General features: G+C 45.0%; 1 protein-coding gene across 9 annotated transcripts in view; it reads right to left on the bottom strand.

Annotated features, from left to right (window-relative positions):
- KANSL1L (KAT8 regulatory NSL complex subunit 1 like) overlaps positions 1-16518 on the bottom strand; it is an 85278-nt gene that overhangs the window by 61983 nt on the left and 6777 nt on the right. For all 9 annotated transcript variants that reach the window (XR_014175061.1, XR_014175062.1, XR_014175063.1 and 6 more), the window contains one exon: positions 14301-15412. Coding sequence is in view for 1 of the 9 variants with exons in the window: in XM_081949148.1 (XP_081805274.1) it covers positions 14301-15412 (1112 nt within the window). In the remaining 8 variants the exon portion in view is untranslated. The remainder of the gene's footprint in view (positions 1-14300; positions 15413-16518) is intronic.

Here is a 16518-nt window from a genome sequence, read left to right on the forward strand (position 1 = left end):
AATAGACTTCAAGCCTGGGACTACTTTACCGAAGCCGAAAAGGTACTCCATGACTCCCAAAGAGATGGTTAAATTGAGGAACTACATTGACATCAATTTAAAATGGGGCTTTATTGAACCAGCGAAATCACAAGTAGCAGCCACAGTGCTCTTCAGAGAAAAGAAAGAAGGTGGGGTTTGTCTCTGAGTTGATCTGCAAGCCTTGAATGCGGTATGCAAAAAGAACACTTATCCCCCTTCCCCTCATGAAAGATATATTGAACCACTTGGCAAAAGACAAGATCTTCACCAAGCTGTAGTTGAGAGAGGCGTATTACGGCATATGGAACAGAAGGGGAAATGAATGGAAGACCGCTTTTAACAACCCCCTTGGCAGTTTTCAGTACAAAGTCATGCCATTTGGGCTACAAGGAGCACCCGCAGTCTTCATGCAGTACATAAATGAGGTGCTACATGAACACTTGTACCACAGAGTGCTCGTTTATCTAGATGACATTTTGATCTTCTCTGAAACCCTAGAAGAAAACGTGAAGCTGGTACGGCAAATCCTGAGAAAACTTTTGGCCACCAAGTTATATGCAAAGTTGTCAAAGTGTGAGTTTCACAAGATCTCACTAGACTACTTGAGTTATCGCATCTCCAACAAGGGGATAGAAATGGATCCAGGAAAAGTGAAAGCTATATTAGACTGGAAACCTCCAAGCACTCACAGACAACTACAAAGCTTCCTTGGATTTGCCAATTTCTACAGGCGTTACTTCCGACTTTTGCAGAAATTGCCCTCCCATTGACTGAGCTATTAAAAACGGAGCCTTCCCCAATGAAGCCAAAAGCAAACCAACTCCTGAAATGGACAATGGACTGTCAAGAAGCCTTTGAGAAATTAAAACGGCTCTTTGCCCAAGAGCCCATACTGCAACACCCCGACCCCAAGTGACCATTCATAATCCAGACGGATGCCATGATGTAGCAATAGCTGCAGTGCTACTACAAAAGAATAGAGAAGGCCACCTCTTGCCGTGCACTTACATCTCCAAGAAGCTCACCACTACTGAAAGGAGGTGGGCCATTTGGGAGAAAGAAGCATTTGCGATCAGGTGGAGCCTGCTCACGTGGAGAAATCTCCTGAAATGGGGGGATATACCGTTCGAGGTCTGGACTGATCATAAAAACTTCGAAGCTATCCACGCCCATCGAAGACTATCCCCCAAACAAGTTCGCTGGGCACACTTCCAAAGGTTTAAATTTGGAATTAAACACATCCCTCCAGGGAAGAACTTGTTGGCGGATGCTTTGTTGAGAAAACCACAGTATGCCACTAAGAAGGAAGTTGTTGTTCAACCCATTACTTCTTCCTCCCACCAACAGGTGGCCCATGTCACCGTCCAAAGCCAGGATAAGCTGACGACAGAGTTCAAAGCGGCACTCCCAGCAGACATGTGGTTCAACAATAACAAGGGCATTCTAACGATGAGCGGTGGCTTAGCCTGGAAGGGGTCCAAACTGTACGTCCCTACAGCGAAGCCATGATGCGAAACTAGGAAGCCATTTTGGATTCCTAAAAAGGCTCCAACTTGCCAGGCGTCAATTTTGGTGGCCAAAGATGAGATCGGAGGTGGAGGATTATGTAAAAAGCTGTGCTACTTGGGCAATGATGAAAACACGGCCGGGGAAGCCCCCTGGACTACTATAACGAATGGCCAGCCCTAGCTGACCATGGGAGGAGATCGCAATGGACTTTATCATTGAGCTCCCAGATAGCAGCAGGAATAAAGTAATTTGGACAGTTATTTATTTGTTTTCTAAGCAGGCACATTTCATCGCTTGCTCAGGGTTGCCGTCTGCAAAGAAATTAACAAAAATGTTTGTGAAACACATTTATCGCTTGCACGGGGTGCCCAAGAGGATCATTTCAGACCACGAAGTTCAGTTCACCACCAAGTTCTGGAGAGAGTTCCCAAAATCCATCGGGTCCACACAAGGGCTCAGCTCAGCGTTTCATCCCAGCACGAATGGCGCAGCGGAGAGGGCCAATGCGATGTTGGAACAATACATCCGGTGTTACATGGACTATCAGCAACACAACTGGTCGGACTTGCTACCTTTCGCCGAAGTGGCGTGCAACAATGTGGTCCAAAGCAGCACTGGATTAACTCATTTCCAGATTACTAGTGGCATGGAATTTGTTCCCATGACTGAGCTTCCTAGAGAACCTCCCTCCTCCATGTCTTTGAATAAATGGATGTACACACTAAAGAAAGGATGGGAAAATACGAAGAAAGCTCTAGCAGATGCAGCAGAAGCCTACAAGAAGCAAGCTGATAAACACCCCTTTCGTGTGGGGGACAAAGTTTTTGTGTCTACCAAATACATAAGATTAAGAATGCCTAGTAAGAAATTGGGCCCAAAATTTCTAGGTCCATTCCCAATAGAGAAGATAATTAACCCAGTGACAGTTCGACTCAGTCAACCCAGAATTCTAAGGAAGATTTACCCAGTATTTCATTGTAGCTGGTTGAAACCAGTAATTGGGTCCAACATAAGACCGTCCACTCAAGCTCCCCATCCTCCTGTAGTGGTAGAAGGGGAAACACATTATGAAGTGAAAAAAAAACTTAGGTTCCAGGCTATATAGGGGTCGCTTACAGTAATTCGTGCATTGGAAGGGGTATCCCTTGTCTGAAGCCACTTGGGTGAAAAGTTGGGACCTAAAAGCAGGTAAGTTAGTAAAACAATTCCATGAGAAGTTTCCCGATAAGCCAAAGGGTCCCCCTGGGTGGGGGGAGAGGTGATTAATTATGTTATGTTAACTTTTATATTATTTTTTCGAAAACATTTTTCTTCTGAGGAGAGGCCGCCTGTCAGGCCTGCAGTTATAATCCTTTAAGGATCTTTGGCCTGCCACACTCTCTCTCTCTTTCTTTACTATGCTGTTCAATAGTGGGGAATTGGGAGGGGGGAATAGTAAGGAGTAGAATGTGGTTGTTTTCAAAATAAAAAAATCCTTTCCAGAAATCAAGGTCATTCTTTGTCTCTGCACCTCTGCATCTGACCGGAACTAGAGGGGTGGAAATGCCAGTGTGGCAGAGGAAGATTGGACCATGTGATGAACTTGTGGGTGTGGGGACAAGATCATGAACTTTCAACTGGGTGGAAACCCAGGGAGCTTTCAGATTTTGGTTTCCCACAGATGTGCCAACATGTCTGTCTTATTAAATTGGAACTTTAAGGATAGCTCTGCCTTGGACTCTGATTTAATTCTGCATGATATTTGGAACGTTGACAATGGAAAGCTAAAACATTAAAATAAATAAGCCTTGAAAATATATGACTTTTATCTTTGTTGGCTAAGATGACAAGTAGAAAACATACAGATAGCAGTAAAAAGAAAATGTGGACTCAAAAACATAAATATATTCCGGGCTGTGAAATGTAGTTCCTCTTATACAGTTCTAAATTCTACTGTGTGTGGTGGTAGATCAAACCTTAAAATGCCGTATTTTTCGGAGTATAAGACGCACCTTTTCCCTCAAAAAAGAGGGTGAACATCTGGGTGCGTCTTATAGACTGAATACAGCATTTTTGGCCTCCCGATACCCCACCCCCTTTGCAAAAATGGCCGTGCATAGCCTTTAGGAGGCTTCCAGAGTGCTCCTGGTGGCTAGGGAGGGTAAAAATGAGCTAAAAGCTGGCCATTTTTTGTCCCCGCAGCCCCCAGGAGCACTTATAAGCCTCCTAAAAGCTACACATGCCCTTTTTTTGGACAAAAAACAGGCCCGTTTTCATGAAAAATGGACCATTTTGGGGAGGTCTGCAGAGTGCAAAAAAATTCTTTTTAATTTGCCTCTTCAAAATCTTGGTGCATCTTATATGCCGGTGTGTCCTATAATCTGAAAAGTTCTAGCCCAAGACAATAAAAATTAAACAAAGCAAAACATCACATTCAGAAAAAACAGTAGAATATCTGATTTAGCCCATATGCAACCTCCCAAACATTTGGCTTTAAAAATAAATTACCAAATTGTAATCTTTTGGCACTAAAGAATATTGTTAAATATATGGCTAGGAGAATATTAACTGTATCTAATTTCAACTAATGTGATTATTCTCCCACTCAAATTAATTCTGAAATCAATGTTTTATTTCTATTGAGAATAAAACTTAGCCAGCAGCACACTATTAAAGAAAGTCTAAAACAGTGGATTATTCATAGTATAGGCCATATTTAAGAGCTGAAGAATGTACTAAATTGCAGAACAGAATGTGACGACTTAACATAGCTTCAAACCATTAAGTTAATGATTTTCCAGTAGAGTGGAGGGAGGGGTCACAGCAGGGTTAACACAGCCTGATTGGTCCATTTGACTGAGAGAAAACTTCTTAACCTTCGCCTTCTCCCGTTGGTTCCCAGTTTCCTCTCAGTCAAGGTCCAAGACTCAGGTTTGGTTCCTAGTAGGTTTTCTAGTTAGTCAGTGTATGTTAATTGATCTTGATTAAATTTAGAAATTTTAATTTGGTTACCTTTAGAAAATGTATTTTTTGTAGTGGGTCTGCCTTGCAGGGCTGTTGTTGGCTGCCCTTAGAAGGCTGAGAGATTCTGCAGGGGGGGGGCGCTGGCTTCCTCCCCCCGCTTAGAAGGTCGCTCCGGTCTGATGCCTGGTGTCTCGGGCGTGCCGGGCGACCCTACGGCTATGCACACATGCCTTTTAGTGAAAGTCGCAGCGCGCCGGGGCTTTTCAGCGCGAAAGCGACAAATCGGCTTCATTTTGAATTTCGCACAGTCCGGGGCCGGTTACAGCCTGCGGCGACGGCGCGGGGCCGTTTTTTCTGGGATTTGGAGGTCTCCCGGTGAGTAGGAGCTCCAGTGTCTTGCTTTGGTGCCGCTGGGGGCGGCGAGCGTGCAAACGGCCGCCCGCAGCCAGAGGAAGCGAAGGGCGAGGTCGGCGGCCATTTTTAGGCGCGCTTTGGCCAGGGACCGCCCAAAGAAGCCGGCAGCCATTTTGAATCACGTGTCTGGGCATTGCAGCACGGAGAGGCTGAATACAACGTGGCCGTGCTGTTTGTTGTCTACCGGAGGCCCGGAGCAGGCGATTCCCACCAGCTGAAGGGCTGTTCCTGTCTCAAATTTATTTGGTGCACGTGAGTGGGGCGATGGCGGATAGAACAGAGGCTCAGCAGGCCTTACCATCTCAGGCAGGCGATGATAAGGCTGAGCCCACTCCCCCTGTTAGGCCTCGGGCTTCTAGGCCTTCAGCAGAGGAAAGACCTTCCAGAGCTCTGCAAAGGGATGAGCTCAGGCGATCCAGGGCTATAGAGAAGGTCATCGAAAGAGCGGAGAAAAGACAGGCCCGGGATCCTGGGCCTAGATCCAGATCTCCACGCCCCGTGGCTTCCTGCCCTTCCCCACCTGTGGCCAGGGGGTTCAGTCCTTCCTCTTCTTCCTCTGCTTCCTCAGATAGATCGGATAGGAGTCAGCAGCGGGGGGGCCCTCGCTCTCCTTCTGTTTCCCTGGAGACTAGAGAGGCAGATAGGGGGGACCCATTGGAAGGCACCTCTGCAGGTCCCATTAGGGGTAGGAAATCCAGCAGGGCCTACGTGGCTCCAGATTATGATACTGAAGGTGATGAGGAGGATCTAGAACACCTCCCTGAGAATCTCAAAAGGATTATTTCTGCAGCCATCTCTAGGGGCATTGCTCAAAGGGACAGGCCTTCCCATCACAGTCGAGTTACTCCCTTTAGTAGGTCCAGATCTAGGGCTTCCTCTCCTTCCCTCATGAGTGAGGTTTCCTCTAGGGGGGAAGCACGGAGGGATGATTGGGGGTTCTCTGAGGAGGAAGATGCGGCCCCTGAGCTGCCTCGCTCTTCTAACCTTTTCCTCCAGGCCATGTTCAAGCCATTACTCAAGAAGGCTAGGAGAACCACCAAGGTGGGCACGGGGGACCCCACGGTCCCACCGCCCACGGATCCAGACATGGTCATGTTCTCAGCGACGGCCACTAATAAAGAGGAGATTCCTGCCCCTCCTCTTTTCTTAGAGGTAGCTACTAGCCAATGGGCCCGTCCTTCTAATTTTTCCCCACCTGGCAGCAACGACCGTCGCGCCTATAACATGGAAAAGTCTTTTGTGTAGGCTATTCAGCTCCCGGTTGTAGATCAGCCCATAGCAGCTTTAGTCTCCTCTTCCCCAGTGGTCTCAGGGGACGCAGCTGACAAACTCAAGCCAGAAGACAAGAGGGCGGAGCTCACCTTACGTAAAAATTTTAAGGCCTCAGCTTGGGCGGTGCGGGCAGCGGCTGCTGCTTCGTACTTCAACCGCACCACGGTCATGTGGCTCCGCCAGCTTCAGGATCGAATTCCGATCCAGGATGAGCGCGTACACCAGGATTTAGCTAAAATAATGGCAGCGTGTCAGTATTCGGCTGATGCGACCCTAGACGCTGTTAGATTTGGTTCTAGTGCTTTGGCCACCTCGGTGGCCTCTCGTAGGCTCCTATGGCTCAGGAACTGGCAGATAGACTATAAAGCCAAGTGGGATCTAGTAGCGGCTCCCTTTGAGGGTCCAAACTTGTTTGGAGCTTCCTTGGATCCGATTTTGGTGGAGAATAAAGATAAAAAGAAAGTCATGCCTACATCCACCAAGAAGGCAGAGTCACGTAGTCACCCCTATCGCAGGCCCCAGTTCAAGTCTTATGACAGGGATCAGGACCAGCGATACCAACCGTACAGGCAGGACAGGTCATTCAACAGACAGGGGTTTCAGGACCGTTCTAGATTTCAGCCGCAGTCCAAGCGGCCCTTTCGTGGGGGGGGCGGCCGCCCCTTCCGCAGAGGGAAATGACTCAAACCCGAGTCATCCCATCGGAGGCCGCCTGGCACTGTATGCGGACGAGTGGGATCGGATCACGTCAGACGGTTGGGTCAGGGCGACCGTTCGCCACGGCCTAAGGTTAGAATTCCTCTCCAATCCCCCAAGTTTTTTCAAGGTTTTTCCCCCGGCCCGGGATCCGAAGCGACGTCTCCTCATGGACCTCGCGGTCGCCCATCTGCTAGAAATCAGGGCGGTGGAGGTCGTTCCGGAGCAGGAGAGGGGTCTGGGCTACTACTCCCACCTGTTCGTAGTTCCAAAATCCTCGGGGGGTTGGAGGGCGATTCTCAACCTGAAACGCCTGAACCGCTACTTAGTATACAGGCGGTTCAAGATGGCGTCCCTGAAATCGATTCTGCAGGGCATTCGGAGGGGGGATTACATGGCCTCAGTAGACTTGACGGAGGCCTATCTCCACGTTCCCATCCTTCAGTCCCACCGGCGTTATCTCAGGTTTTCTCACCGGGGCAGGCATTACCAATACCGGGCTCTCCCGTTCGGTTTGGCCTCAGCTCCGCGGACATTCACCAAGGTCCTGGCAGCACTGGCGGCTTACCTGCGTTCCATTCCGGTGAGACTTCAGTGCTACTTGGACGACGTTCTCGTTCAGGCGGGGTCCCTATCCAGAGCCAAGTCGGATCTTCGGCTGACGATCCGTTGGCTTCAGGCGTTGGGGTTTTCCGTGAACTTCCCCAAGAGCCACCTATCCCCATCCCGGCAGATCCTACACTTAGGGACAGTGATAGATTCCGAGTCAGGGAGGGTCCGCCTGTCTCCAGAACGCTTGTCCAGCCTGCGCCAGCTGGTCTCCTCCGTACAAAAAAGAAGGTCTGTTTCCATCCTGACCTTGTCTCAACTTCTGGGGAAGATGGTCTCTTGCATAGGGATAGTGCCCTGGGCCCGGCTCCATCTGCGGCCTCTCCAGTGGGCCTTGATCCCGGTCCAGAGAAGGATGATGAGCAACTCCTTGCGGCCAGTTCCTCTACCAGCGGAGGTGAGACTATCTCTTCAGTGGTGGATGTCCCCGGCGCTGCAACAGGGGGCTTGCTTTTGGGAGCCCGAGAGAGTCACCGTGACGACGGATGCCAGCCTCTTCGGCTGGGGGGCCGTGATGGACTCCGACATGACCCAGGGACGTTGGTCTGCCTCGGATCTCCGCCACAACATCAATTGGCTGGAGCTGAAAGCCGCGAGACTTGCCCTACGGACTTTTCGTCATCACCTGCGGGGGCACCATGTCCTCCTGCTTACGGACAATGTGGCGACGAAGGCCCATGTCAATCGCCAGGGGGGCACCCGCTCGCGTTCTCTCTGGCGAGAGGCGCAGTTGTTGGGCCTGTGGGCGGAGAGACACTTAGCCTCCATAGTGGCGGAGCACATCTCAGGAGTGTCCAATCTTCAGGCGGATTGGCTGAGTCGCACAACCCTAGACGATGGCGAGTGGCAACTGGGCCCGGAGTTGTTTCAGAAGATATGCAGCAGGTTCGGCACGCCTCTGGTGGATCTGTTCGCCTCTCCCGACAACGCTCAGCTGCCCCGGTTCTTTACCCGGTTCCAGTCCCCGTCGGCGGAAGGAGCGGATGCTCTCAGGAGCCGGTGGCCCCCGGGCCTTCTTTATGCCTTTCCTCCCCTTCCCCTCGTTCCCCGTACGATAGGGAAGATAGTCACAGAGAGGGCTCTCGTTATCCTGTTAGCCCCTTACTGGCCGAGGAGACCCTGGTTCGCGGACCTGGTCCAGCTGTCGGTAGCAGACCCCTGGAGGATTCCCCCGGGGGAGGTCGTTCTGAGTCAGGGGGCTTTGCATCACCCAGGGCCTCAGTGGCTCCATCTGACCGCATGGCTCTTGAACGGAGGGTCCTGAGGGGGCAGAGGCTGTCATCGGGAGTTATAGCCACCTTAGAGGCGTCTAGGAGGCCGTCCACGGTTAGGATTTACAATGCCACATGGAAAGCGTTTGCGAAGTGGTGTATCCCTTTGGGGTTGGATCCTTCTAGAGCTACCGTTCCAAACGTGTTGGAGTTCCTCCAAAAGGGGTTGGAGGACGGCTTGTCGCATAATACGCTCCGGCGTCAGGTGGCGGCCTTAGCCACCATTCTGGGGGGGGAGGGTTCCCTCACCCTTTCCCGTTCTCCTCTGATTAAGCGTTTCCTGAAGGGGGCGGCTAACATCCGTCCACCTCCGGTCCATAGGTTTCCGACCTGGGATCTGACCCTGGTTCTCCAGGCTCTGACGAGCTCCCCGTTCGAGCCACTTAGGACGGTACACATGCGTCTGCTTACCCTTAAGGTGGTGTTTTTAGTGGCCATTACATCGGCCAGGCGCATTTCAGAGTTGGGGGCCCTTTCTTCACGCAGTGACTTGTGTGTTATACACCAGGACAGGGTGGTCCTTCGTTTGGATCCTTCGTTCATTCCGAAGGTGAATTCACAGTTTCACAGGGCCCAGGAGGTCGTACTCCCGAATTTTTGTCCCAATCCCTCAAGGGAGCGGGAGTTAGTGTGGCATAAGCTGGATGTTCGCCGGGCTGTTCGCATTTACCTAAAGCGAACTGAGGGCATTAGGAGGACGGAGGCATTATTTGTTTCCTTTCGCCCAGGCTCGTTAGGATGCAAGGTTTCTTCTTCCACCATCGGACGATGGATTAGGTTGGCCATACTTGAGGCTTACGGAGCTTCTGGGAAGACTCCCCCATCGGGGATCACTGCGCACTCCACCCGCAGTGCCGCTACTTCGGCGGCCTGGGCCACCAGGGCACCCTTCGAGGATATTTGTAGGGCGGCCGCTTGGGCCTCCCCCACTCCTTTTATTAGGCACTATCGTTTGGATACTTATGCCTCGGCTGAGGCATCTTTTGGCCGGAGGGTCCTTCAGAGGGTGGTGGCCGATTCCTCACCTGGGACCCAGTCTGCCCGCCCGGGGACGTAGCGTGGGTATGTCCCTGCTGTGACCCCTCCCTCCACTCTACTGGAAAAAGAACGTTGGTCTTACCTGAACGTTTTTTTCTGGAGTAGTGGAGGGAGGGGTCACATTTCCCGCCCTAGTTAGTTAGACAGGGTCCGGGAGGTGTAGAATCGGGAGGCCCCGGGGGGGGCTTGTCCTTGTTTTGTGTTTTGCTTGCAGATGCTGGCCGTGACATCGCGGAAACTGGGAACCAACGGGAGAAGGCGAAGGTTAAGAAGTTTTCTCTCAGTCAAATGGACCAATCAGGCTGTGTTAACCCTGCTGTGACCCCTCCCTCCACTACTCCAGAAAAAAACGTTCAGGTAAGACCAACGTTCTTTTTCATGCAGTTCTTTGGCTTTGGTATGCATGGCAAGTTGCCTGAGTTGGCAGCTGTAGGAAAATCATTTTTCTGTGCACTAATGGAAAAAGTATTGCTCTGGCAGGGCATGTGATACAGATCCTAATCCTGGCTAAAGCTACCTTAGTTATTGGTGGTAATAAACACAAGAGTGTTGACTTTATATCTAAAAATGACTGAAATCATCTCACATGATAAAGCAAACAAGAGTGGCTTCTGCTGTTTATTTTAGTTCCTCTATTTTAAGATCAGGAGAAAGGACCATTCTTGATCCAGTGGACTTTCAAATTGTATATTAATGAGGCTTTCTACAAGAGAGGTTTTAGGGGGATATTACTCTAGGAAGTTTAGGCAAAATAATAAAACCCCTCTATTTTCTTGAGAGTAGACCTTGATAATTACAATGTGTCCTAACTGGAATGAAATCCCATAAAGAGATACAGAATAGCAATGTCTAATTTATAGTGTAGAAGCATGTTGGCATAGAGATAGCACCTATGAGGAACACCTTAAACTTCCAAGGATTATGGAATAACAGAAAATAGCAGATATGTGAGCCTAGGAAGAGATTAACTATATTAAATTACTTCAGATGCTTTAATGTATTCTGACAGATGCTATATTTTGCCCCTTGAATATTGGTACTTGCAAAATATTTGCAAGTACTTAGTTACCTCCATTAGTAAATCATGAAGTAGAAGACACTACAACATTCTTGTGTGTGGCAGTGGACAAGCTGAGATACTATAATGTGATCCTTCTATTATAATGTGTGTATTCTCTTTTATATATAGCTCATATAAGATCAGCATATTATAAACCATATCTAGCATGTGTTGTAGGAAAAAAATCATTTTTTTCAAATGTTTTTAACACTTGCAGTTATATCTAATTTTTATCATGTTCTGGTAAAATGCCAAAATATCTAAAGGATCTTAGAACTAGAGTATGATTAGTCACCACCTGTACAATTTTTGGAAGGAGCGTGTTATTAATGTATGTGTTATTAATATGCCTCCAAAGTACTCAGATATTTTCTATGTAATTAATAATTTATAATTACCATCTATTTCCGTGCTATCTGTTGCAACATCCAACTTTCACTTTTTACTTCAGACAAATTATCTGTTGGGTACTTAGGTTTTCAAAAATTGAAGAACAGTCATTATTATCTCTTTGTTTTAGAAACTTTTATTGTTACAGTGGTAGTTTGGTACTATTAATTGGTTCCGGGAGGCGCAATAAGTACCAAACAAATTTTCCCATAAGGAATAATGTAGTGAGTTACAAGGCAGTCAATATTGATAAATTCTAGCTTGTGAGTTGAGTAACAAACAATGAGTACTGGGACAAAATGTTCGCATCAAAATGCGTTGAGTACTAAATTTGATGAATTTCAAGGCAGGTACCACTGTAATTCAATCTATCTATTATACAGTTGGATAATTTTAGAAGGCAATAATGTCATGTCCTGAATTTTTCTTTCTCTATCTTGGAAATTCTTTTTCAGATGATACTGAATATTTCCATAATTACTGTATTTTTCAGAGTATAGGACGCCCCAGAGTGTACTTTGAAGAGGCAAATTTTTAAAAAAGTTTTTGCACTCTGCAGAACTTCCAAAAAGAGCCTGTTTTTCACGAAAATGGACCTGTTTTTTGTCCAAAAAAAAGGACATGCATAGCCTTTAGGAGGCTTGTAGAGTGCTCCTGGGGGCTGGGGCAAAAATGAGCAAAAACAGCCCGTTTTTCATGAAAACGGGCCCGTTTCTTGTCACAAAAAGAGCATGCATAGCCTTTAAGAGGCTTGTAGAATGCTCCTGGGGGCTACCCCCCCAAACTGAGCAAGAAACGGCCCATTTTGTGTCAAAAAAGGTCACAAATAGCCTTTAGGAGGCTTATAGAGTGCTCCTGGGGGTGGGGGTGGGGCAAAACTGAGCAAAAAACAGCCTGGTTAGCTCTTTTTCGTCCTCCCCAGCCCCCAGGAGCACTCTGGTAGCCTCCTAAAGGCTATGCACAGCCATTTTTGCAAAGGGGGTGGGATTTCGGGAGGCCAAAAATGCTGTATTCAGTGTATAAGACACACCCAGATTTTCACCCTTTTTTGAGGAAAAAAGGTGTGTCTTATAATCCGAAAAATACAGAACTGGGTATATGCCACCAATATAAAAGAAAAGGAATCCATAGTTAAAGGGTCACAAATTCTGCATCCTATACTTCAGTCTTTCTGATACTTATTGGTATTAAAAATGGCTAACAAAATTAGTCCCTGCATTCTTCTTGACAAGATATGTAATTTGCCATGCGTTCTTCCTAGAACTGAGACAGAATGATTGGTTCAAACTCATCCAGCTAGTTTCATGCCTAAAGCAGGACTAGAACCCATAGTCTCCTGGTTTTTGACTTGGTGCCTTAACCACTACACCAAACTGTCTTTCAAAAGGATAAAATGCCTTTTGGGGGTCAAGTACTTACTAATCTAAACAGCTAGTACAAAATTAGATGATTGCATCTACTATATATATGTTAGCATAAAATCAGAACTAGATTATATACAAACACCTATACATTGGACAAAACCAAACACTTACAGAAAATTTTGACATTCTCAACACAACACATATTATGCATGATTTTCTTTTACATTAAACCATTTTAATAACTATGTAAACATAGCTTAGAGAATTGACAACTGTACTTTGCTTCACATGGTATGCTTAATGCTAAACTAAAATTAACAAAACATTTTTTTTTGTTTCACAATGCCCTATTTAACATTAAACTTCTTTTTAGCAGTTCTCTAGCAGTTCTCAATCTATCATCTCTCTCTCTTTCTCTCTCTCTCAAAATCAGCCTGGAAGAACCATTTACAAGTCTAACTCTATAAAAATCAAAGCATCCCCTTCTTAGGATGTTTTCCTGTAATTTAAATACATTATTTCATATCCTATGCTCAGAAACAATGGAAAACAGATCTCGATAATCTTGTGTGTATCATCTTTCTCTTATCTGAAGATTATTCTATTATATTTCCCTTAGGTTTCAATTTCTCAAAGCTAAACAATTCTTAAATTATCCTGATTAGGTCTGACATTTCTAGTCCCTTGATCATCCTTGGGGTTTTTTCTGAATCTGTTTCAGTTGTCTTACTCCTCATTAACAAGTCATTTAATGGTTTAATTCTTATGATTTTCTGTAATATAACAACATCAAAGTCACAGCATATTAGGTCAACTCATATTTTTCTGTTCTTTTGTCTTGAGAACATGAATTAGCAAATGTTACATACTCTGTATGAATCCTTCCAATGGAGATTTTAATAACTAATACACACACACACACATGTATATATACACATACATATGCTGGTTTTGTTGTATTCGGGTCTTTTCCCGTGTAAGGTTGAGATTGTCTTTGCAACGTTTCGGCAGGATCTCACCTGCCATCTTCAAGCTGTGGGCTTAAAAGACTTACAGAAAGACGGCAGCTCCGATCACATTTTAAGCCCACAGCTTGAAGATGGCAGGTGAGATCCTGCCGAAACGTTGCAAAGACAATCTCAACCTTACATGGGAAAAGACCCGAATACAACAAAACCAGCATACCTACACCCGTGAAAATCTACGAAGACACATACATATGTATATATAGGAAATATGTGAGGGAGCATACTGCTTCCCTTTTCTGTCTTTTGGCTCACCCTAAGAGCCATCCAGACAGAAAGCCAGTTTTTAATGTTGCCTTTGTTATCAGCACAAATGCAACACACACACACACACACATATACACACACATACACACAACTAGAGTATGGGGAGGAAATGGATATCTGATAAGTTATATGAAGATTAAACAGTGAAACTCAATTAGACAGAACCACAAATTCCCTTCATTCAGTATAAAATGTTTACTCATCTTCCCCATTGAGTACAAGCTGTCTTTCAAGTTTTCAGTCATTGGGTAACTTTACCATTTAGTAAAACTAGCTCAAAAGATCTGCATCTTGGCTTTGAGTTAATCATTAACATAATAACTTAACTTTAATGCAGATTTTAAGTAGGAAGCATGAATTTGAGTATATAAAACTGTTAGCAGACTGTAGCACTGATATTTTGAAATGTTTTAATGCTTACATTGGCACAGTTGTTTTTGAAATCCGCTCATCATCATCTTCACTTGAGCTGCTACAAGTTGCTTCAGAATCCAAACTTTCTTCCACTTGAGACAGCAGTTCTGCTGTAGAACAAGCAAACAGCTTGATTTCATCAGCTGCAGTATCCAAATTAGACAGTGTGTCTTTACTCCTACTAGCTTCTAGGGTGTTCTCAACTTTAACCATAGTACATTTTTCATAGTTTCCATCCAAAAGATTGTTTGTATCATGAAAAGCTTTCATTCTCGATAGCTGATGTTTCACAAAGCATTTCATCTGCTGGTCACAATGTTTGACAATATGCTTTGCCAACAAAATTTGCAAGTGTTTCTGACTTCTTTTGGCCCGGTTTAACAAAGTCTGTTGCTTGTTTACACACTGAAGTAACCGAAAATTTAATTGCTGTTCTTTGCTGCCAGGATTGCAATTTATTGTTACTTCTGGGGCGTCATGGAATATTTGATGGAACATATCTCCTTTTTTTGTCTCAGGATTAACAAATAAAGCCTTGCCACAAAAGCCATTTCTTCGATACCACTTATAGTTTGGAAACTGCTGTTCTTCTGTGTTCTTCAATTCAGTTAAATGGAAATCCAGTAATCTCTCTGTTTCCAGAAAGCTTTTCCTTGTTCCTGATAAAACATCCCCTCTAACCTGTACTCCAGATTCTGAATTAATACTCTGATTGAAATGTGTATTAATGCTGTTACATACAGGATTTTTCAACTTGGAGCAATTATGCTCTTCTAAGTTCTTCTGGATACAGTTGTTATTGTTTACACGGAATGTTAAATTAGGACTCATTAATAAAGAACAATGTTTAGAGGACTGGGGATCAAAATATTTTAAGTTAAAGCAATCAATATTGTGGTTGACCTGAGAACCAGGTAACCCCAAAATAGAACAAGAAAAACTTGTGGCAGAATCATCATTTATCTTCTCTTTTACTGGTCTAGTGCTTTCCATTGCTAGTGTTTCACTGGACTCCATCTCTCTTGAAGGTAAAGATGATGATAAATAGACACCATGACTTTTCATTGCTTTCTCTTGGACAGCAGGTGTCATAGCTGTGGTAAATTGCTTACAGCAAACCTGTAATAAAAGGAAACAATAAGTAAGACTGTCAAATAAAGTTAGTAAAATTGCAATTGTAGAAAAAAAAAGAATAGTATCAGAAAGAAGTTCAACAAATCCAGCTTTTGCCAACTTGGGCATCCTCCATATTTTGGGGCTTCTGTAAGTATCAACAATAGCCATGCCGATTGAGTAATTCTGGGAAATGAAGGCCTAATTTCTGGAGAATATCTTTGTAGGATCAGGTTAACAAATGTCTCTTCCATTACATATTCTGATATTTACTTTTCTACTGATTTCCTATATATCTGTAAACTAAATTACATATTATTCAAAATTGAATGCTGTTGATTATGAAAAGTCAAAATTAATGAGAATCTTAATAAACACACTTATTAATGACATGAATGCATATACACTTATGTCTAAGTAAACTTGGATATAATTGCACTGCAACTACATTATTAAACTTATTTATTTGGAAGAAAGTCCAACTGAAATAAATTATTTTTGCTTAATAAATTGGACAAGGTTAAAAATAATATTGTATAATATTCTATGACATACTACAAACTGTTTAGGGTAATAATGCTGCTGCTAACACAAAGCATATTTGTAAGTTGTAAGCCTATATTTTAAAAGGATAGATCAAAAAGATTGCAACAGCATTTCATGTAATATCAATTTATGACTGTATTAAGAACTCTAGTTTTGTGTGTATGTATAAAATACCAGCTTGTGGTAAAGAATACAAAGAAAGGGGAGAAAGGAAACCATTGGCATTTCCCATCCCTATGAAAATGTATTATAAGACTATAGCCACTTTTCCATTAGGTAAAGATAAAGATTCCCCTCACACATATGTGCTAGTCATTCCCGACTCTAGGGGCAGTGATCATCTCCGTTTCAAAGCCGAAGAGCCAGCACTGTCTGAAGACGTCTCTGTGGTCATGTAGCTGGCATGACTAAACACCAAAGGCGCACAAAGCACAGTTACTTTCCCACCAAGGTGGTCCCTATTTTTCTACTTGCATTTTTACATGCTTTCGAATTCCTAGGTTGGCAGAAGCTAGGACAAATAACGGGAGCTCACTCCATTACACAGTGCTAGGGATTTGAACTGC

Source organism: Natrix helvetica, assembly GCF_964273705.1.
Source record: "Natrix helvetica genome assembly, chromosome: 1".
Classification (NCBI taxonomy): Eukaryota; Metazoa; Chordata; class Lepidosauria; order Squamata; family Natricidae; genus Natrix; species Natrix helvetica.